At 50.4% G+C, this 21,838-nt stretch overlaps 1 protein-coding gene across 1 annotated transcript; it reads right to left on the bottom strand.

Annotated features, from left to right (window-relative positions):
* Nucleotides 1-402: 402 nt before the first annotated feature.
* Nucleotides 403-21,265, bottom strand: CFAP100 (cilia and flagella associated protein 100). Its single transcript, XM_016197359.2, has 16 exons — nucleotides 21,214-21,265; nucleotides 18,785-18,862; nucleotides 16,039-16,139; nucleotides 14,611-14,803; nucleotides 12,820-12,887; nucleotides 12,582-12,745; nucleotides 12,278-12,358; nucleotides 11,660-11,841; nucleotides 11,287-11,319; nucleotides 11,084-11,210; nucleotides 10,045-10,096; nucleotides 9,791-9,942; nucleotides 3,821-3,956; nucleotides 2,514-2,719; nucleotides 1,453-1,546; nucleotides 403-516 (listed from the first exon to the last, which is right to left on the bottom strand). Exons 1-16 carry the CDS (start codon nucleotides 21,263-21,265, stop codon nucleotides 403-405), a joined length of 1,833 nt encoding a protein of 610 aa, XP_016052845.2.
* Between the last annotated feature and the right edge of the window lie 573 nt (nucleotides 21,266-21,838).

Genomic DNA, 21,838 nt, shown 5'->3' with positions numbered 1-21,838 from the left:
GTATATAGTGTTGAACTCACATTTTTCTCCAGTCAGTGGCACAAGCCCTTCCATCTGCCCAGCTTGCTGCTTGCTTTTCTTGTCTCTGTGGTGGGGCTAGCCCCACACTGTGGCCCAGCGTGGTCTCTCAAAGCAGTTGTTTTAGGTGGGAGCCAAGATGGGCTTCTTCCCGCAAGCATTTGCTTAGGGTGAAATGATTAAAGAGGAGTGCTGGCACTTGGAAATAGGGTCTACCTCCTTCAACAGTCCTTAGACACCAAAGGGCCATGGGGTTTATTTCACATGAGTAAGGAAACTACAGCAGGAGACCATGAGGGGCGCATCAGTGGCTGCATGTGGGCCAGCGCTGCCCTGCTCACTTCCTGCGGTCCCATGCGGTCAGCCAGAGCAGCGCCCCGAAGGCTAGGTGAAGAAGAACAGCTGCTCCTCCTCCTCCTTGTCCACCAGCTCATGCTCAGACTCCTCCTTGATTTTCAGGGCCGGGGGCTCGGAGCGGCACACCAACCTTCTGCCTCTCTGTAGAGGAAGCGGGTTCAGTAACCCTCTGCCTATGACCTCAGTGCACCAGAGGTGCCACCGAGATGCTAAAAGGTCACACTCCTGCCAGAAGGCTGGGGAGCTGGGACTGGGGAGTCCTGTGGACCATCCCAGCCTCTGATCACTCCTGGTCAGCTACAAGCTGAGAGCTGGAGTTGCTGAGCCAACTCAGAAGTGTGTCTGCCCAGCACTAAAGCCTGTGCCCTGGGGTGCAAGCCCCTGATGTGTGCGGGCTATGTGTGAGGGAATACCTGGAAACGCAGATGGGAAATACCAGGCTAAACAGAGGGAACCCATCTCTTGCTGTGGGGATAGGGGGTGACCCCTCATTGTACATCATTCCCCACGGGACAGAGTGGAGAGTGCTGGTCTGTTCCAGGGAAAGCCCATCAGCCTTTTTTGTCCGTCATGGACCATGCTCGGGCTTGGGCCTGCATTAGAGACCGTGCTTTCTGTTGCCAGAGGCAAGCGGCTGCTCCTGCCTGTTCACTGTGGGGTGGAGGCCTTGGGACACAGCAATCCAGGGGACCCTAGTGACAAGTGATGAGTTTGGCCTGAGGCGTAGGTTGTACAGTGGGACTTTGGGCAGCTGACTGTTCGTGCTAGCTCTCTGAGCTGAGAGCCTCACCTGGGCAGGGTTGGGAAGGCATGACCAGACCAGTCACTGTGCAGTTGGGCTGGCAGCCCCAGGGAAGGGCTTCTGGAGAAAGGGGAGGGCAGCCCTGAGGACTAGGCCCAGGACTAGGAGACCTGCTCTATTCTGGCCTTGCTGTATGACCCCAGGACCCCTGCAGTAGCATCTACAAAGGATTTGGGAACCAGACCCAGCTGCAGACCCTCTGCTTTTCCCAGCCCCACTGTGCCTGGCCGTGGGACCCTTCCCCAGCAGTAGCTCCCCAGGACCACACTTCCCACCTTCTTCTTGATCTCGGCCTGGGCCCGGATTTGGGCCCGTCGCAGACGCTCCTCTTGCTGCTGCTTCTGGATCCTGGCTTTCTCTTCCCGGAGTCTAGATGACAATGGCAACAAGAGATGGATTAAGGACTGGAGGCTGCCAAATCCCCTTCCCAGCTCCTTCCTACACAGCCCTCAGGCCATGGCCCACCCTCTTCTGAGAAAACTCCCACTCCTCTCCACCCTTCCCTTCCCAGGGCAGGGCCTTGGTCCTGCCCTGCTCCTTGCCCGGGCATCCCAGCTCTGGGCTCCTCTGGGAGACAGTCTGAGGGCCACCTTCTCATACCTTCAGGAAGCCCAGGGTCTTAGATCCTCCTCCCTGGTCACTGACCCATGTGCCTGTGGCTTCCCCATCATCCCCCTTGAAGACCAGACCCCAGCAAGATTAGTAGTGTTGTCTCCTTCCTGTTTGTACTCGTATTTCTCAAACCTTTGCCCATTGTCTGCCCTGAGCGAGGTACCAAGGACACGAGGAGAGCTGATGGGAGAGAAAGAGTGCTCTTTGCTGATGGCTGTGTCTCAGGGCTCTGCACAGAAGTGAGTGAACCAGGCAGCCCACAGGCCAGAGGAGCCATGGTCCCTGGAACTCACCTACACCCCACTGGGCCTATGGGGAGTTCTCTGGCCTCCTCTCGGAGGACGGGCCCACACCACCTGTGTCCAGTGTTCTGACAGTGCCACTAAACGGGGCTCCCACCAGCTGCTACCGGAGTCTGCCCCTTCCCTCTTCTGGGCTCTGGTAGTGCCAGCCTCTTTCCCTCCAATCCAGCCAGAAAAGTGTCCCTTGTTTTTGGAGACGAGGCTGTGCTAGCCACACCTCACTTTGGCTCCTGGGCTCCCTGACCCCACGACATCTTCCTCTCCACAAGAGCGCCTTCCTTCACTGAGGCTGAGCTTGGTGTCCCTTCCGGTTCCCCCCCAGAGCCCTGGCCACTGGCTCTCCTAGCGCGAGAACTCCCCTTGATTCGGGAGTTCTTGGAGGACAAGGCAGCAGGGGTGTGGAGGACGGCCTGAGCCCTCACCTCTGGCGCCGCTCCTTCTCCTTGGCCTTCTCGGCCTGATCGATCTTGGCCTGGGGCACACGCTCCAGGTTCTCGAGCAGCTCGTCCAGCTGGTGTTCGATGATAGTCAGCATCTGCACGGTGCCCAGGTTGGACTCCTGCTGGGTGCTGATACATTGCTGGTACACGTTCTGCACCTTGTGGTTGAGGCTCTCCAGCAGCCTGTCCTGTGAGGTGGGCAGTCCACCAGCGGAGTCACTCGGGCCTGTCCCCGCCCCTGCCCCCAACTCCATGGTCTGCCCTCAGTGCAGCATGGCGGACCTCCCAGGGCCTTTCTTGGCACAGGTGAGCACTCAGGAAGCATGGGGAAAACAACTTGGGACACCTGGACTTTCCTTGGCTAGAGCTGTGACCTGTCTCCCGCCCCCTTTGCTCTTTTGTGGTCAGCCAGATCTTGGGTTCCAGTCCCCACTGGGGCTCATGTCTATTTCTTAGCCCCTCCCCCAGCTGCCTCAATATGTCCACCAATGCCCTGGGAGCCTTCCCTCTGCCACCCCTGCACTTTCCTCAGCTCCTCACAGGACCACATCCTGTGACCTTTCTGTGCGGCCATGGCCCAATGAACTCCCTTCTCTGAGTCTGTTCTAACATTCAAAAAACAGTGGTCTTAGGACTAAATGAGGAACAGTGGGCAAAAAGGCTTAAGCCAGGCACAGGGCACAGCTGGTGCCCAGTGATGACCAGCAAGAGGTGGGGATACACTGGCCTGCTCATAGTGGCATCCAGTGTACCTAGCCCAGTGCCTGGCACACAGTAGGTGCTCAATAGGAATTTGGATGAATTAGGAAGCTGGGGTGCTAGCAAGAAGAGTGTGTGTCAAATCGTGGTCCCACTGCCTGGAACATCCCTGGCCTTCTATGACCCCAGAATTCTCACTCTCACACCCTGGCCTGGGGATGTGCCTGTCTGGGTACATTATACATGTTTAGGAAGCCAGATGTATTTGTCAAATGAAAGAAGGAATGGAGGTGTGTTGGGCAGCCAAACAGCCATGGAGCAGGAACACTCAGGGTACCTTGGGTTTGAAGACCAAAGGCCTTCTTCAGTCAGTGCCCCTTGGTGAGGTCCACAGAGCCTAAAGGTGGCGAGGGGCCGTGGTAGCCCCAGAGCACAGCTGAATCTCGGGCCTTACTTTCCTGCTGTCAGAGCTCCGGGCTCTGGACCTCCTCCCAGCAGATGCCTAGAGGAACCCACTCCCTGCCGCCAGCCTGTGGCCATCTGCACTCCTTCCACACCCACCGCCTGCTGGCTGCCATCCGGGGGCCTACCTCCTGCGCGCCCTTGTACTGTCCGAAATGGAAGACTCGGGCCTTGAGCTCCAGCTCGGCAGCTGTCTCTTCCTCCTTGGTGATGGCCATCATCAGCGTGGTGATCCACTGCTTCAGTTGGTTGACCTCCCTATCCCTGGATGGGGGACCGGCAGGGCCCTGCTCACTCAGCGTGGCCCTGGGCACTTCACCTCTCTGAGCCTGACTGCTCCTGCTGCTGTCCTGAGGGCTAAGGGACCATGACTGCCAAGTGTCTGCATGCCCAGGGGTAAAAGTAACTGGAAGGTGCAGGGGTAAAATTTAAGATCTTAAATTTTAACAACTAACATTAAAAACACCAACACAGTTTTTGGTACATTCACGAAGTTGCACAATGTGGCCATAATCTAATTTTAGAATATTTTCATCACTGGGAGAAACCCAGTACGAGTTAGCAGTCACTCCCTATTCTTGACTCGCCCTCTACTTTAAATCTCTTTCCTGGACATATTGTAAGCATGGACTTATGTACATGTGGCCTTTTGTGTCTGACTTTTTCATTCAGTGCAATATTTTCAAGGTCCATCCACTTTGTGGCATGTGTTAGAACTTCATTCCTTATGATCACATAATATTCCATTGAGTGGACAGACTACACTTTGTGGCCCCACTCATCCAGTGAAGGACACGTGGTTTCTACCTTCTGGCTCATGGGAATAAAGCTGCCATGAACATTCACAGACAGGCTTTTGTGAGGACATGTTTTCAGGTCTCTTGGGTATATATTTAGGAATGGAATTGCAACAATCAACTTTTAAATATAATACCTTTTTAAAAAAATAATAATTATCCTGCCGCCATGGCTCAGCAGTTGAGAGCATTGACCTATGATCCAGGAGATCGAGGTTTGATTGCTGGTCAGGGCACATGCCCGGGTTGCGGGCTAGATCCCCAGTCAGAGGCGTGCAGGAGGCAGCCGATCAATGACTCATCTTTGATGTTTCTATCCCTCCCCCTCTCTCTCTGAAATCAATAAAATATATTTTAAAAAAAATAATCTTTCACAATCATGGCAGACACTGACCATTTTATGTTGGGGTTTTTCAAGCTGGAATCCCAGCTCTTAAGGCTGGCATGGCTTCACCTAGTGCAGGCTGCTGCATGCAAGTCCCAGTCACAATGACATGGGGCCACTCCATCGGGCCACTCCACCAGCAGTGCCTGGGAGGCCCAGACGTGGCCCGCTACCCCCATGATGATTTTGTGGCATCTCCATTTGTTGCTAGAACCTACTGACATTTTCTGGATCTTAAGCAAAATGCCATAGGCTGCTGCTCTTTTGCCCACTAGGGGGTGCCATGGTCTGTCACGTGCACCACCACAGGGCTTCAGCCCCATAGCAGCCCCCCAGGCTGCATTCCCCCAGCTGTGGGGCCGAGGGCTGAGTCCAGAAGACTGGGAGGAGTACTGAGCTGGTCTGGCTGGTTCCCCTGGGCTGAGGCTCAGACGTGGTGTCCAGAGAGGCTACACGTAGCTCACACACCCACCCCGCCTCTCAGGGTGCTGGTGGGGTGCAAGCAGGTCACCTGGGATGACAACAGGGAGCACCTCCTGGCATCAGACCCTACTTCCCTCCAACCCTGAGTGCCCACTGCAGGATGGGGTGCTTTTAGGGTCAGTGGTATGTCTCCTAAAGGATACAGGATTGCATTTGGCTTTAACCTAGTTTTTAATATTTCCTTCACTTTCAATGCCGTAACTAGTTAGTGTGCTACTCTACATGCCCTGCAGCTGGCACTGTGCTGCTCCACCCCTGCCCTCCTTTGTTGTGTGGATGTGGTGGTGGAGTTCTGGTGTTTCTATCTCTTTAGGTGATTGGGATATCTTCCCCCACTAGTTCTCTTAAATGTAAAATCGTTGGGTCACAATCTCTGTTTCTTAACTAGATCCCATCTCTGATGTACAGAAAATGCAGAGGCACGTGGGATGCACTGCTCATTGTTGGTCCTCAAACTGGCATTTGTGTCACCTGCATGTTTGTCAAAAATGCAGAGTCCAGGCCTCAATCAGGACCTGCCTAGTCAGAGACTTAATTTTACAAGATTCCTGGGGGGAGTCCAGTGCACATAGTCTAAGGATCACTGTGCTGCTAGAAAAGTTATCTGGTTTCTTTAACAACTGGACTTCAGGGGGACAATAAGATGGAGAGGGAACATATAGATCAAAGGGACTTATTCATTTATTTATTAAACTAAATCTTAAAAAAAAACCAAACTTTTAAATTGATTTTTAGAGCTAGAGGAAGGGAGAGGGAGAGAGAAACATCAATGTGAAAGCGAGACACCAATTAGCTGCCTCCTGCATGGCTCCCCCCTGCATGGCTCCCACTGGGGATCACGCCTGCATGTGCCCTGACCAGGAATTGAACTGGCAACCTTTCTGTGCACAGGAAAATGCCCAAACAACTAAGCCACATCAGACAGGGTGGCCAAAAGGGATTTAAAGACAACCAGTTGAGTGTGATCTTAATTTGGATTCTAATTCAAACTAACAGCTTAAAAAGGCAACCACATATGGATATGGGTATTAAATATTAAGGATTGCTGGCTTTTTAAAATATATGATGGTATTGAGGTTATGTTAAAGAGCTCTATCTTTTTAGAAATATCTACTCTAATATTTATAGATAAAATGATACAATGCCAAGAATTTGCTTAAAAATAATAAGAAAGATGGTTCCAGGTGAGAGGAGTTGATTTATGAGTTGGCTATGAGTTGATCACTGTTGATGCTGGTGATGGGATTGGGGACTCATTATACTATTTGCTCTACTTTTATTATATGTTTATATGTTTGAAATTTTCTTAGAGCTATTGGGCTGAATTGGAAACTAACCTCCACATAACAAAAGCCCTATGTGAGAAACCCACCGCAAACATACTCAATGCTGAAAGACTGAAAGTTTTTCTCCTAAGATCAGGAACAGGGTAAGGATGCCCACTTTGACCACATCTATTCAACATAGCACTGGAAGTTCTAGCTAGAGCAATTAGGTAAGAAAAAAAAAGGCATCTAAATTGGAAAAGGAGAGGTAAAATTATCTCTGTTTGCCCATATGATCTGATCTTACATGTAGAAAACCCTAAAGACTCCACAACAAAGCTGTTAGAATTAATCAATGAATTCAGCAAAGTAGCAGGATACAAAGTCAACAATATCAGTTCATTGTTATACACAAATAATGAACAATCTGTAAAGGAAAACACAAAAACCATTATATTTACAATAGCATCAGAAAGAAGAAAACACTTCCCAGACTAAAAAAGCTATAAAGGAGTTCATCACCACTAAACCAGTATTATAAGAAATGTTAAATGGACTTTAAGAAGAGGAAAAAAAGATAAAATATGAATAATAAAATAGTAATGATGACTTACTTATTAATAATTACTTAAATGTAAATGGATTACATGCTCCAATCAGAAGGATAGTTGAATAGATAAGAAAACAAGAAGGGTGAAGGGGTTAAGCAAAGAAAAAAAGACAGACTCATGGACGCAGACAATGGTGTGGTGACTGCCAGAGGGAAGGGGGTGGGGGGAGGTAGGAGAGGGTAAAGGGATGAATGGTGATGGGAGGAGACTTGACTTGGGGTGCTGAACACGCAATACAATATACAGATGATGTGTTGTAGAATTGTACACCTGAAACCTATATAACTTTATTAACCAATGTCACCCCAATAAATTCAATAAAAAAAGAATTTTGTAGTTTTCCTCATATAGATCTGGTACATTTTTTGTTAGATTTATACCTAATTATTTCATTTTCTGGGGTGCTAACGTAAATGGTATTTTGTTTTTAATTTCAAATCCCACTTGTTCATTGCTAATACATAGGAAAGTGATTGATTTTTGTATATTTGCAATCTTTAACCTTGCTACAGTGGCTTAGTAGTTTTAGGAGAGTTTTTTTGGTTGATTCTTTCAGATTTTCTACATAGACAATCAGGTCATCTACAAAGACAGCTTTATTTCTTCCTTCTCAATCTGAATACCTTTTATTTAACTTACTTACTGCATTAGCTAGGACTCCCAGTATTATGCTGAAAAGGAATGGAGAGAGAGGACATCCTTGCCTTGTTTCTGATCTTAGCAAGAAGCTTTAAGCATGGTGTTAACTGTAAGGTTTTTGTAGATGTCCTTAATCAGGTTCAAGTAGTTCCCCTCTATTCTTAATTTATTGAGAGTTTTTATTATGAATGATTAGATTTTATCAAATGCTTTTTCTGCATCTATTGATATGATCGTGATTTTTTTTGTTTTTTAGCTTATTGATTGTTTTTAAAATTGATTTTCAAATGCAGAATCAGCTTAGCATATCTGGGGAAAATCGTACTTAGTCATGGTATAGAATTCTTTTTATATATTGCTGAATTCAGTATTTTGTTGAGGATTTTCACATCTATGTTCATGGGAGATACTGGTCTGTACTTTTCTTTCTTTTTTTAAAAATTTTTATTTTTGTTTAAAATATTACAGATGTCCCTTTTTCTCCCCAATACTTTTCTTTTCTTGTAATGTTTTTGACTGGCTTTGGTATTAGAGAATACTGGTCATATAAAGTGAGTTAGGAAGTATTCTATTATCTGCAAGAGATTGTACAGAATTGGTATAATTTCTTCCTTAAATATTTGGTAGAATTCATCTGTGAACCCATCTGGGCCTGATGCTTTCTGTTTTGGAAGGTTAATTATTGATTTAATTTCCTCAATAGATAGGCCTATTCAGATGGTTTATTTGTTGTATATTAAAAAATTTTTTTTTTTCTTGAGGAAGGGTAGTTGAGTTCATGGAAGTTAAATGTGTTTGGACTGTGACTCTGGAAATAAGCTGTTGAAGTGGCTCAGCTGGCTGAAGCCCAGTTACTGGACAGTACCCCCAGGATTCTATGAGCTCTACGTGTACCTGCATGTGTCCTCTCACTAGGTTCTTAGAATCTGGGAGCCTGCCTGCCTCTCCCCAGCTCATCTCTATGTGTGTCTCTGCTACCTTCCAGCTTTCTATGAAACACAATCTTGCCTGAAAGCTGGTCGTTTCACATAAGTCTGGAGACTCTCAGCAGGAGCTTCTCCGTGGCAGGACATGGGCCAACAAGACATGGTATTAAGGAAAATGGCTTCCCCATGGGACATTGAAGCCTTGGGCTGGCTCCCACCTCAGGGCCTTTGCACTTGCTTTCCCTCTGCCTGGCACTCTCTTCCCGGATCACCATGTGGCTTCCCATCACTCAGGAAGTACCTGGCTCAAATGACATCTTCCCCAGGAAGCCTCCCCTGCCCTCACCAATCTGTGCCACCCTCCACTTTAGCCCCTTCTCCTATCATTCTCTTAATTTTCCTCCCAGCATGTGTCAGTATCTACAAGTCAAATCTGTGGGCCCATCTGTTGTCTGTCTGCCCCATGGAATGTCAGCTCAATGAGGAAGAGCCTTACCTTATCCTTGGAGGGCCTGGACCCAGGCCTGACCCAGAAGAGGTGTTTAGTCTGTGTCTGGCCGTGAATTCCTTGTTCCCAACAGGCCTCACCTATTGCCCCAGCCTGACCCTGCCCAGTTCTCCTGGGTCTGGCATCAGCAGAATGCACCTGGGGTGAGAGGTCCTTAAGACATCCCCCTCTGGCTATAGACTGCTCCAGGGTGGGGATGGGCCAGTCTGATATGGCTCCACTCACATGACCTACTTCCAGGACACTCCTGGGTCCCCATGACACCCGGATTCCCTATCCAATAGGACATATTTTCTCACCAGAGCCAGGCACTGACTTCAAATGGAACTTTCCAGAAAACAGAAGTCAGGGAAGGGCCAGGGCTATGGACAAGGAGGGTGGGGATGCACACAGTCCAGCTCCCAGTGGCTGTTGAGGTCCCAGGATAGCAGCCAGTGACAGAGCCCACCCCTCACTGGCCTGGGTGGCCCCACTCGAGACTTACATGCGGACCTGAGTATTTTTTAAGGTGAACTTCAGCTCCTCTAAGGTCTCCTCCATCTCCTGTGTGTTCTGGATCAGAGAGAGGTTCTGCTCCTCCAGGTTTGTGAGGACTTCCAGGAGCTGCTGGGGATCCGTGAAGTACAGCTCCAGTTCCTGCAATCAGAGCTGTGTGTGTGTGGGGGGGAGGGAGAGCGGCAGTGCGGTGGTGGGGGGGCCCTGGCTCCTGCAGACCCTGCCGAGAGGGGCGCCACTGACCTCCTCGTCACTGTCTGGGTCCTCCTGCACGGAGAGGGCAGAAGATATGGACCTGTGGAGAAATATGGGGTTCAGGGAGCCAGGGCCCAGCCTGGGCCATCCTGCCTCACCCCAGTGGTGTAGACTCCTGCATTTCCATGGCATCTTTCCAACCCCATGCCCCTCATCCCCTTGTCCATCACACAAGTTACCCAGGTGGTGGCACCAGCTTCCTCTTGGTCCCCTAGCTGTCACATAGCAGCCAGGGGATAGTTTCAAAATTCAATTAATTCTCAAAATTCAATTAATCTCTCTCTAGTCAGAATAAATCTTGGCCTCCACCTGGGAGCTGTAGGGGCCCTGCCACCCTCCCGACTCTCACCTCCCCCACTGTCCAAGGTTACTCTGCTCCTGCCCTGCCAGCTCTCTTCCTGCTCTGTAGGCGCCGACTCTGCCTCAGGGCCTTGGCACCTGAGGCGCCTGCTAGGGCTGCCCCTCTCCATTTGTCATCCTTTTTAAAAAAGCCACTTTCAGGGCCTTTTTTGCCCATCTCTCTTATCTAGATTTGGCCTTGGCAGTTGTTCTTGATGGCCCTCATGGCTATCCTGTGACACTCACAGCCACCTTCAACTGACCCTGAGCACCCCACATGGGCAGAGACCATCCTGGGCCAGCCCTCTGGGGTGCGGGAAAGGCTGTAGGCTCGGAGCACTCAGAGGTGGGGCTCAATCTTGCTCACCATTCAGATCTCCTTTAATCACCCTCTGTGCCTGCTCCGGCCTTGGCCCCCACCCTGGATTGGCAGGTTCTGCTGGCTGAAGAATGGCCAGAGCAGACTCACAGCCAGAGGATCCTGGGCTGAGGCCTGAGAGACTCCAGGCCCTGATCTACCTGCAGCAAACAGGTGATAAATGCAGGGCCCTTACTAAGCACTCACTGGGCCTGGGCCTCAGATTGTATACACACTGATGCCCATTTGGCAAAGAAGGAAAATGGAGCCACTGGGGAGCAACCCCCATCAGGTCTCAGCCACCTTTGCAGCTCCCCCAAGCCCACTCACCCTTTGGAGTCCAGCCTGTCACTCACACTGAGGTGACTGTTCTGCTGGGGGCTGATGCTGCTGGACAGGATGTGCCCTGCCCGTATCACATGCAGAATTTTCCAGGGCTTCCTTGAGCTCTGGCCCTCTGGAGGAAGCAGAGGAATAGTTTCTATTTGCCCCAACCCAGTGTGGGGCCCCTCCAGTCTGGGGCAGCCACATACCTCTGGAGCTCATCTTGCCCTTGATGTCTGGTCCTACAGGGAGCAAGGGAGGGAGGGGTCCCTGATGGCCTTGGCTGGAACCAGGCCTGCAGCAACACTGCTTGGGGGCACAGGGTTCCCCGGGACCCCTCAGTGACAGAAGGAGGCAGGCACACGGAGGAAAGCCCCTTGAGTTTGAGTTGAGAGCCAGCCCCGCTTCCTCAAGTAGGTCCCTGTGCTGAGCCACACATGGCTAAGGGGTGGCTGCTGCCCCAACTGGGGCTCTGCAGGGTATGGAAGGGGCCAAGCCCGCGGCCTGGGCACCTTCAAGGCCTCTGCTGGCTGGGCACAGGGTATAGGTGGACCCAGGGACCCGTCTTCTCTTTTCTGCTACCTTTGTCCCCTTTTAGGGAGAGCATAGCATTCTCTTTGGAGAGCTTGGCGATCTCCTTGGACTGTTTCAGAGCCAAGTGCTTCTTCTCTTGTGCTTCCAACCAGTCCTTGGGTGATAGCCTGTCCAGGAAATCCTTGTAGACCTTGTAATGTTGCAGAGTGTCTTCAAATCTGGAGATTTCGCTGAACCGAGGGAGGGGACAGGTGAGGTCAGGGTCTGGCCAATGCATCCTGGCCAAGAAGGGCAGGCACAGAAGTACCGTTGTGCCAGGGAGAGGACGCCCAACCTGCAGGGACCAATGTGGGTTATATGTCCCAGAGTGACAGCCCTCAGGGACTCTGTCTTGCCCCTCCCAGGGTGGAGCCCGGAAGCCCCAGATCCATGTGAGCCCTGTGTCCTGGTGGTGTGGCTTTGGGAAAGTCAGTGAATCTCTCCTGGCCTTAGTCACCTCATTTATAAGATGGGCAGCAGCCTGCGGGGCTTCGAAGCCCTGAGATATTTAGGGTTCAGTGAAAGATGATGAGGTTTGTGTTGTGGAGGAGCACCTCTTGGACAGGGAGACGCGCTGGAGGAAAATGCTGGCAGGCCAGCCCAGGCCCAGCTTTCCTCTGACCTTACCTTTTGATGTTCATGATCTGGGTGGTCAGATCTCGGATTTCAGTGATCTTCTCCATCTTCACTTTGGTCTCCTTCTCTGCCCTGGAGGGAGGGGTGGGGGAATGGAGCCAATCTCAGATTGTGAAAGAGGGGTGTGCAAACTGCCCCCAGGCGGGGCTGGAGATGGGGGAGTTACCAGGGGCCTGGTTTGGGGTCAAGGGTCAGGGGCAAGGGCAGAGGCAGGGGCTGAGACTGGGTGCAGGCTAGGTTGGGTGGGTGTGCACAGGCCCAGGGACCCTTGGGGCATCCCTAGCTGCAGGCTCACTCTTTCAGGGCCTGCACTGAGCTGCGGTCATTCTCTCTGAGGAACTCATCGAACAGGATCGAATCCTTCTCCAGGGACTTCTCGGCCTTTTCCAGCTCGGCCTCCTCCTTAGCTGCCAGTATCTCCAGGCGCTGGATCTCACTCTGCTTCATATCCAGGGCATACTGCGGGCCACCAGAGCAGGAATTAAGCTCGATGGACAGACCACCCAGGTCCCCTTCAGGGGAGATGGGCCTACCTGGATGAGGAACATTTGCCGTTTCTGCTTGATGTACTTGTTTATGTTTACAAGTTCCTCTTTCTTTTCTGCAATGAGAGAAGGGAGGCATCTGGGGTGGTGGGGGTGGTGTGGGGGCTGTGGGAAAGAGGCTCAGGTTCGTGGCTGAGGATGGGCACACAGGCAGAAGTGGGGAGCCGGTCGGCTGCTCCTGGTGCAGTGCTGTGCCGCAAGGCCCAGCTTATCACAGAGACCGTGGGAGAGCAAGCCCTGCCTCCAGCACAAGGAGAGAAGGCTCTGCTGATCTATCACATCTCCATGCCTGGAGACGGGTCCAGGTAGAAAGAACCTCTCTTGCTGTCATACTCCTGTCACTGGGAATGAGACTCTGGACACCCCTAACCCTGGAGGTTTCACCCAACTGGACTTCATAACAAAAGGCCTGTTCCCCAAGACCAGAGAGAAAAATGGAGCAGCACAATCTAAACTTGGGGTACCCTTAGTCCCCAGGGCCCAATTTGGGCAGCAGCTAAGTCTACACTGCCAGGGTTTAAACCAGGTGGGAGGAAATTAAGGTGGGCCTCTGGATGACCTTCCAGGGTACAGGCAGAGAGGCAGGATGCTGGAGCCAAGGGCCTTGGCCTTTCTGGAAAGGAAGACCTAGACACTCCCCAACTTTGCAGAACCCAGGGATGGTGGAAAGGACTGCAAAACCACATTGCTCTCTTTCTTGTCTCTCAAATCCTCCCCTTTCCAGATGAAGCTGGGTGCTGCAGGAGCCCCGTTTTAAGCCTAGATGCCTGGCAGTGAGCCCACTAAGACCCTGTCTCCCTGGTCAACCCTGGGGAAGTCCCTGCCTCAAGAAGACCCAGCTCCTCACTGGAAGCCAAAGCTGGGAAGCTGACAAGCAGTCTTGTGTCCAAACACATTGGGTCCAGGCTTCCCCATCCAGGTGCCACCTGCCTCTCCCAGGTCTTAGGAATGGAGGGTGAAGGCAGAAAGAAAACACATGCTGTGCTGCTTCCCCCATGCAGAGCTTGGCACACAATCGTCAAAGCAAATGCAAGGCTTCCTACCCCAAAGAATAAGCCACAGGTGTCCGGGTGGACACTGGGGGTCTCCCTGTGTTTATATTCACCTGAATCCAATATACCTGTAGTCCCAGGGGTTCCAGGACTCTGATCCCAACTACTTCTCTCTAACTTAGTGATATTATACTTTATCATCTGGGTTGGTAGAATATTAATGCATTTTCAGTACTTAAGATTTCCTACTGGGTCACAAAAATAACCACACACACACACACACACACACACAGCTCTTTCTCACTTCCTGCAGTGTCTGCCCAGGTTGAATCCCAGAACCATGAGGTTGCTACTGTGATCAGCCAGGAGAGGAAACAGCAGTGTAAAGGAGTTAGCTAACTTGCCCAGGATGGTGCAGCCATTAAATGCTGAAGCTAAGATCTTGGAGTAAAGGAGTTGGCTAACTTGCCTAGGATGGGGCAGCCATTAAATGCTGAAGCTGAGATCTGAACCCAGGCAGCCTAGTTCTGCGTTGACTCTCTTTATCTCCAAGTGAAATGCCTCTATTTATACAGCCTGCATTCATTGTACATGGTCAATACCCAGAATGCATGCAATACTGGAACTCAGATCACTGGATGTGACCTTTGTGACGCTGGAGGCCGGGGTCAGACAGAGCAGATCCCCCTTCCCCACCGCACTGCAGCCCCGGCTCTCCAAGCACTTTCACAGCACTGCCCTCTGGGGCAGCAGGGCAGATCCCGGGTCACGGAGGGAGGAGCAGCACCTTTGGTCATGAAGAGCTTCCAGGAGGTTTGGTCGTGGAAGGAGCTCAGCTGCTCCACCTCCTCGTAAACCTCCTGATCCTCCGTCTGGTCCTCCAGCTGCAGCTGGCGCCGCAGGCTGGTGTGCTTGGCCGACACTTTGGACGAGTAGGTCATCTTCTCGTGCACACGCAGCGACCTCTTCTGCTCCCGCTCCTGGGGGCGGGCCGGGAGGGTCAGACGGGGTCCCGCAGGGCCAGCCTCCGCCCCCCGCCCCGTTTGCCTCCCCTCTGCTTTGCCCCGCGCCAGGGTCTCCTGGACTTGAGGTTGTGCGCACTCGGTCCGGGCAGGTGTGTGGGGGGTGCCCACGTGCCACTCGCGGGAGAGGCTGTGGGGCTGGGTGCATGTGGGAGCGCCCTGGGGGCCTGCGCCAGAGGGGGAGGGCAGGTGCCAGAGCTGGGCAGATGAAGGACGGGCTGCCCGCCAGTCACTATGCATTCTAGATCAGTAGTTAAGGGACATACTCACTAAAAGATGATTCCTGGTTTATCTGCAATTCACACTTAAATTGAGTGCCTTGTACTGTGATTTGCTGAATCTGACATCCTGAGGTTCAGAGAAACTAGATCTGAGTTTCCAAGAGAAACCTGAAAACCCGAGTTTGATCTGCAAGCTCCTCAGTGTTGGGGCTGTGCTGTCATTGGGGGTCTGGACCTCCCTACCTATTCTCCACCCCACCCTGGCTGATGGCCCCAGCCCTTCACTTGGGAGGATCCCAGGATGGGAGTGGGGTCAGGGTTGGAGGCTCTTTTTCCCCAGGGACCTAGTTCAGATCTCTGGCTGCTGGGGTGCCCAGCCCCTTCTGCTGTTCAGACCCTGAGGGTCTCCACACCCCTCATGGGCTGGGCATCAGATAGGCCTCATGTAAACTCTTCATTTGGCCTTTCCCGGGTCGGTTCTATTTCCTGCTGGGCTTGACAGGTACAAAACCCAATTCAGCCTATGAATAGCACTGCTTAGGGAAAACCTAGCTGTAGCAGGATCCAGTGTGAGCCTGCTAGTTTGCACAACCCTGTATAATAACCAAATTGGGAAAATGTAACCCTCTAGAATCCCGGTGCAGAAGATTTGTGTTTAGAAGATGTTGGGCACCTGCTTTTGGTCATGGTGAGGTTCGGGGGCTCTGTGGAACAGGGTGCTGAGGCTGTGTGGCCACAGCAGCTCCTAGAGCCCAACCTGACAAAGGCCCAGGCACAATGGCAATGAAACTGGGTAACAGTGGGACAGGTCAAAGACCTGAGAGCCAGGCAGAGTTTCGAGTTGATTTTGTAGGAATTGCTGACCATTCTAGAGTGAGTGACCTGAGGAACGTGCTCTTCTGACATCAGGCTGGCTGCTGTTTGTGTAAAGGAAGAAAGAGCTGGGGGCAGGCGTGGGTCCTGGATACTCACTGCGACAGACTTATTCCGCTCTTGATCTCTGAGCAGGAAGAAATCCACTTTCCCAGACATATGGAAAGGGTTAGCTGAACGGTCTGGAACAATTACAGGCACTGGGGAGGGAAATACCTCATTGGAGATATGAGGCAACTCTTCCAAGTTGAGATCTGTGCCTCTGAGGTCCCGAAGCCCTCCCAGCCCAGTACAGGGAGCTTCCATGAAAGCTTGAGCAAGTGACAAATGTTCTTTTGGGTCCAGATGTGCCTGAAGTCCACCCCTGGACCTTCCAGCTCCGTAAACTCACCTGTCTGGTTTAACCTAGTTGGAATTGGGCTTCTGTCCCTGCATCTGAAAGAGACCTCGTGAACACAGCCCCTCCTGTGTCTCAGACATCTGCTATGTCCCTGGCCCTCTGTCCTCTCTCATTTAAAGCCTCAGGAACCCCTACTCTGTAGAGAAGGGAAGCGAGAGTCTGCTGACTCCAGAGTGAGGAGCCTGCCTGCAAGTGGGAAGTGGGCACTCTAGTTGAATATGCCTTGTCTTTGCAGGAGTCTCCACCAGCCTCCCAGGGGAAGGATAGGCTTGGGGGTGGGCGAGGGCAATGTGCTTGAGGTCTGGGGAAGCAGTGCAAGAATTTGGGGAGGTGGGGACTATGAAGCACCCCAGTTCTGCTACCTTCACCCCCAGGGCTTAGGGAGACAGAGGTTCCTACAGCTTAGCTCAGAGGGTGTCAGGAAGAACAGGAGCCAAAAGGCACCAAAAGAAGGGCTTAAAAATCTGGTTGCTTCCCCCAGCCTACCCTTGATTGAAAAGAAACAGGGTTCATTGGAAACAAAACAAAAAATTTTTGAAAGTGAGAGAGAATGTGATAAAATAAACCAAACTTATTTGCTTTGAATCAACTGCTGGTAACATTTTGGGGGGTATTTTCTTCTAGTACTTTTCAACACACATTTTAAATAATTTCATATATTCTTTTAAAAAGAACACTTTACCATCAGCAGTTCCTTGTGAAATTACTAATTCTTTGTGGACCGTGTAAGCAAACATTAATGGCTGCAGTGGCACACTGTGACACCAGGGTGCACTCGCCATGGTGTGTCTTGACACATAGTGCCCCGACGTCCTGAGGACATCGCTGACCACCTCTGATTGGTGCACAGCAATGCACAGTATGGCTAACAGGGAGGCAGCTGGGAGTGTGGGCTTCTCATGAAAGGTGGTAGGGGGCACCCAGCCCACCTAGGAAGGAGTCTGTGGACAAAGTGAGACGTGGATCCATCCTATCAAACATCTAGCGTCCAATTAAAAGTACGGGGAACAGAGAAACAGTTAGGACGCCAGCACTAGGAAGAAGACACATCACAAAGGACATTCTACAGGATAATTAACACCATTTCCAACAGCTCCAGGCACAGAAAATGTAAGGACGTGGGGGAGTGGCTCTGCTAGATTAAAAGAGACTGAAGATGTTCCGATCTCATTTGAATCCTGATTAAAACAAATCTTCTGGAGGCAGACATTTCTTAGATAATTGGGTAAATCTGATGACGGACTGCTTACCTTCATTGTGGGCTTATAAGAAAATGTCCTTATTTTTGAAAAATGCACATTGAGGTATATAGCGATGAAATGACATGTCTGGATTTTACTTTAAAATACAGGGTGTCCCCCCAAAATGTATACACACTTTAAGAGCTGACAGCTCAATTTTGAAAATGAAATGTATTTTGATAAACACTGCCTTTATAATTATTTAACACGTGTGTATACATTTTTGGGGGACACCCTATATTTTCGCAAAGACCAAAAAGGAAAGGAGAAAAGGGATAGATGAAGCAAATGTGGCAAAATCTTGTCTACTGCCCAATCTGGTGATAGGCATGTGAGCTCATGTAGTTCCCTGGACTTTAGTGTCTCCTTCTGGGCAGGCTGGGATTTTAGTTATTAAAAGAAAGAGGAAATGGGGGGGGCTGAGGGGCGAGGGCTTCACCTGTGAAGGTCAGGTGCAGGGAGCATGCTCACATCTGCACACCTCCGAAGAAAGGCCAGACTGGCCTGTAAGCCCAGGAGTCTTGGGGGGTGGTGGGGGCAGAACAGAAACCAGGAGGGGGTCGGGGAAGCCAGGGCGTGGAGTGACAAAGCAAGGGGCTCAGAGGATGAGGCATATGCAGCTAGCTGTCTACCCTTCTTCTTCCTAATAGGTGACAGCCATGTGCCTAGCTGAAAAGCTATACTTCTCAGCCTCCCTTGCAGGTACTGATGGCCCTGTGACCAAAAAAAAAATGTAGTCAGAAATGGTTGGGTGGAGCTTCTGGGAAGAATCTTTTCCCAGGGAGCGCTGAGCTGGCAGGTGGGCAGTTTGCCCTTCTCTTTGGTCCTTCTACCTGTCTGGGAGGAGATGTGATGGCTGCAGCAGCAGCAGCCATTTTGTGACCGTGTGACAACACAGCGGTTGAAAGCCCTACAGATAAGAGGAGGAAGACTTAGGATATGGTCACCTGGATAATTTTGTAGAACTGCTATTGCTGGAGCCTCATGGAACCATGGACTGCTTCCCACATTTCCCATTACTGGAGGAAACATCCTACTTTGTTTATGTTCCTGCTATTTCAGGTCTCAGTAGCCCATTTCCTACTGGAAACAGAAGCATTACCTCTGCCCTTCACACTGAGGACTAGGCCTGAAGGCATCTGCAGCTGAGGGAGAGAGTGTGCCCCCCACTACCTGGGACTTCAGCTCCCTGCCCCAGAGGTACCTTTGTTGTTTTTCCTATGTTTCTTTTTTTCTTCAGTGATTGAAGGAGGATTGTTGTTTGTGGATTCCAGGTTGTCCTCTGGGGAGACACAAAAGTGAGGGCCACAGCAAATGGCATATTTTGTGATAGCTGTGAACACAGCATGAGGCTGGGGAAAGACTCAGACATACTGTAGGGCTCTAGCCCCAGCACCCTCACCTGCTTGCAAAGTGGGCTTGGCAAGTCTCTCAGCTTCTTGGAGCCTCAGTTTCCACATCTGAGATAATCGTGCTCATTTTGCTGGGAAATTGTAAGGATTGTGCAAGAAAATAGCCACAAATTTTCCTAGCACATGTGCCTGGCACACAGAAGCTGCCTTCCCTTTCACATCCTTCAATTTGTTCCTGAAGAGCAGTGCAGGATTATACAAGGAGGTCATGGATCTAAGCATCTTCCTCTTGCCCTGCCAGCGCTTTTGCTGGGAGCTGCCCAGGTTCTTCCATCAGGGTTGGGCCGTCAGAGACTCCCATTTCCTTGTTCTCCCTTCAGCTGATACCCACAGGGAAGGAGGCTTTGGACTCATACTTCCTCCAACCCTAACTCAGGAATCTTTTGCAGCTTGGAGGTTCCAGTCTATGCGAGCCTGGGAGAGCAGCCAGCTGAGAGGGCAATGGGGTGGGGACTACTGGAGAGCACAGAGGTGTGCTCTGGTGGAAAGCTCAGGGAGCCGGTCCTCCTGGACCAGTGTGGGAGAGGGTGACCTGGGATGATGAAGGGGAAGTGAGGGCCTGGGAGATGGATGGTATACTACCAAGGGCAAGGTCCTGAGCAGATGGGTCATGGGTGTAGGAAGACTGAGGAAGAGCAGAGTCCTGTGGGACTGGCATGAAGGTCAGGACCTAGGGCTGAAAACTTAAATGCCTTCAAGGCCAGGCAGCACATATAATGGTAAAGGGGAAGGAGGCTGAGGCTGTAGGGAGTGGTGAGGCCTGTGGAGAACTCAGGGGTACAGGTTGCTGAATCTTCATTGTTTTCTAACTTTCTTTCTTAGTGATTATATGATTAAATTTCCAGGTAGTAAACTTTAATTAACCATATTATAAACATCAGAAGATACCACTGTAATTTAAATAAACCAAATCCAAAAACAAGACAAAACCCTAACGAAATTTAATTTTTTCTGAATTGAAAAAGCAATGCACGTACATAGCAAATCTTTCTGACAATGCAGGTTTGATGTGTTGATATGGTGACGATTGATGTGATGTGTTTCTATGATGATAGATCCTTACCTGAAGCCTTCACTGCCGGACAGATTTTTGTATATCTACTCAGAGGTATTTTATACGTAAACATACTTAGATGCCACTTGCCTTTTCACTAAAAATGCCTCTGCCTATGTGCTAAGACATAGATAAACCTTGAGGACATCATACTAAGTAAAAGAAATCAGTCACAAAAGGGCACATACTGTATGATTCCACTTATATGAGATCCTTAGAGGAGTAAAATTCATAGAGAGAGAAAGTAGAATAGTGGGTGCCAGGGGCTAGGGGAAGGAAAATAGGGAGTTAATGTTTAATGGCTGCAGAGTCAAGATGAAGACTGTTCTGGAGATGGATGGTGGTGATGGTTACACAACAGTGTGAACGTACTTAATATCACTGAACTGGACGCATGAAAATGCTTTAAATACTTAAAAATAAAAATGCTAAATTTTATGTGTATTTTACCACATTTACCAATTTTAAAAATTGTGCCTAATTCAGTATGACACCTGCCCTTAATAAAAAGGGGAAATTTGTAACACGTACACATAAAGGCAGAACACTATGTGAAGATGAAGGCAGAGACTGAAGTCTACCAGCCAAGGCACATCATAGATTGCTGGCAAACTAACAGAAGCAAGGAGAAAGCCATGGAATAGATTCCCCTGCATGGCCCTCAGAAGGAACCAACCCTTGATCTTGGACTTCCATCCCCCAAACCATGAGACAATTGTGTTGTTTAAGACACAAGTCTGCCCGGCCGGTGTGACTCAGTGGTTGGGCATCGACCTATGATCCAGGAGATGAAGGTTCGACTCCCAGTCAGGGCACATGCCCAGGTTGCGGGTTCGATCCCCAGTAGGGGCTGTGCGGGAGGCAGCTGCTCAATGACTCTCTCATCATTGATGTTTCTATCTCTCTCTCTTCCTCTTCTTTCCTCTTTCTGAAATCAATAAAGGCATATCAAAAAAAAAAAAAGACACCAGTCTGGGGTGGTACTTTGTTCTAGCAACCTTAGGACTCTAGTACATGGGGTTTCTAGGGAACCTGGCAAACTGTGATTTCTGCCCTACGGCTTGATTTAGAATCACCTGAACCCTGGATTAAATCTAGACCTCACTGTCCCAGGCTCCCAACACCATCTTTGATCTTTGAGAGAGCCCACCCCAGCTGGGTACTTACTGTTGTTGGACGTCATGTCCTTGGAGACCATAGTAGCCAGGACCTTGGACATCCCTGCAGAGCACCAAGGGCTTGCTGCAAAACTTGACCTTGGCTAAAGGAGGTTCCAACCTGGGGAGTGACACAGTGCTTGAGCCAGATGGTCTCCAGGCCCACAGCCTCCCTCCTCCTGGGTGGCTGAGATCAGCTGGTATTTACTGAGGGCTCACCATGTGGCCAACACCTGCAGCTCCTTCTCTTCCCTGTCCAGCACCCCATCTTCTCTCCCCTCCCTGACTTGGTTCTGTCTGTTGCTAGAACACACCAACCATGGTCTACCTCAGGGTCTTTGCATCTGCTGCCTCCTCAGTCAAACAATGTCCTCCCATACCCAGCTCCCACACTCTCTCTTCAGATCTGAACTCAAAGTTCGCCCCTTCCCTCATCATCCCATCTAAAGTGGGTTCTTTACAGCAACCTCATATGACTTCACTTTATTTTCTCCTTTGCAATTAGTCTGATTATCACTTTAAAAAAAAATCGGTTTATTGCCTATTTCCCTCTAGAATGTAAGCTCCATGAGAACCAGGGCTCTTTTCTGATCTGTAGCTCATGCGCTCATAAAAGCACCTGGCACGTCCTTAAC

The sequence above is a fragment of the Miniopterus natalensis genome, chromosome 7 (assembly GCF_054644295.1).
Source record: "Miniopterus natalensis isolate mMinNat1 chromosome 7, mMinNat1.hap1, whole genome shotgun sequence".
In the NCBI taxonomy this organism is placed as follows: Eukaryota; Metazoa; Chordata; class Mammalia; order Chiroptera; family Miniopteridae; genus Miniopterus; species Miniopterus natalensis.
The sequence above is the reverse complement of the archived record's forward strand: the minus strand, read 5'-3'. Positions and strand labels throughout refer to the sequence as shown.